Genomic DNA, 1,384 nt, shown 5'->3' with positions numbered 1-1,384 from the left:
TGTCATTGTAGGAGTCACAGGGAGGCTTCAGGACAGAGAGCACATCTTCCACTAACCCTACGGCTTCATCTAGGCTCTTCTCCTGGTTCCGTTTTTTACACAGAAGCTCAGTGAGTCTTGCACTGCTCTCCACTAGATCTCCCAGAGCCAAAGACCGAACAGGCTGGAATTCATGCTGTCCCATTGGAGGCATTACACTCACCAGATCACTGTTTGCCAGTTGAACAGTGACTAGAGGACCGAAGACATTCCCCAAGAGTCCCAGAGTCTCCTGATGCAGATTCTTTATCACTGCAGCCTTGTCTTTCAGTGACACTGCAGAGAAAGCAATCTGGTCATAAATAGCAGGTTCAGTGCTCTTACGCACATGTTTGTCCTCCCTCTCAGAAACATCCAGGATCAGGCACATTACATCTCTCACCCTGGTGCAGTTTTTCTCAATACTTTCCCTTTCATCTGCTGAGACTGCAGGGGAAGGGCTTTGATTCAGGTGAGTATTGAGTATCACCAGCAGCCTCGTCATACTCTTTCAGAGCCTTCTCAAGTTGATCACGCTCATGTTTTCCGTGAATGGCCCCGATAATCATTTCAATCCCCATACATACCAGACCAATTACAACAAAAGCTGCAGTCCCTCTTCTAAGTTTTTCAAGAGTCCATGTTATGTTTCCCAGAACACTTCCACTTGTAATTAACCAACCAACCACAACAGCAGCAGCAGGGCCTACAGTGTCCAAAACTCTTGAAACTGTTGTATGGTCATGGACAGACAGATTCATGCTTTTCAGTTTCTCATACAGTGTGGGTTCCAGCTTCTCCTTCAGCTGCGTGTCAATCTTCTCCACTTCTGCCTGGATCTCATGTATGCGCTCTATGATTACATCACAGTTCTCCTTAACTGTAGCGTTCTCGTTCAGAGCGATTGGACTGAAGGACCAACCTAAGTGCTTCTTAAGAGTCTCAATGAGTTGGTTGGTGGCTCGGAAGTTGTTTTTCATCAGTTCTTGAAGCTCTTGATGTTTGCTGATAAGCTTCTCTCTTCTTTCAGGATTTCCAGGGTAGAAGATATCACTCCAATTCATTTTTCTTTCTTAATACTGGGGTCTTGAAATAAAGAGAGAAACAATAATTTGAGAATATTTTTTAATCCAAGTGATTGGGATAAGTTAATTTGAGATAATGTTTTTTTGATGATGCAGACTTGTAGATCCAAAGTTATGTAAAAGCAGTCACGTTACGCAGAAAAGCCTCTCACATTTCAGGACAGCCAATTTATGAAGCATTTCAGTCAGTTGAAGATGACTAGCTCAAAACAGTGTTTTGACTTAGCATCATTTATGCATTGTAGCATGGATAACCCTTTTTTCACAATCTTCACTTTCCT

General features: G+C 43.1%; 1 protein-coding gene across 1 annotated transcript; it reads right to left on the bottom strand.

Annotated features, from left to right (window-relative positions):
• Positions 1 to 452: 452 nt before the first annotated feature.
• On the bottom strand, positions 453 to 1,082 carry LOC306858512 (single-pass membrane and coiled-coil domain-containing protein 3-like; the record flags this gene model as incomplete). The annotated part of the gene is made up of 1 exon (XM_079399078.1): positions 453 to 1,082. The coding sequence occupies one exon, from the start codon at positions 1,080 to 1,082 to the stop codon at positions 453 to 455; it is 630 nt and encodes a 209-aa protein (XP_079255204.1).
• Between the last annotated feature and the right edge of the window lie 302 nt (positions 1,083 to 1,384).

The sequence above is a fragment of the Barbus barbus genome, assembly GCF_936440315.1.
Source record: "Barbus barbus genome assembly, chromosome: 39".
Lineage (NCBI taxonomy): Eukaryota > Metazoa > Chordata > Actinopteri > Cypriniformes > Cyprinidae > Barbus > Barbus barbus.
Note: the sequence above shows the minus strand (reverse complement) of the source record. Positions and strands in the feature narration are given on the sequence as shown.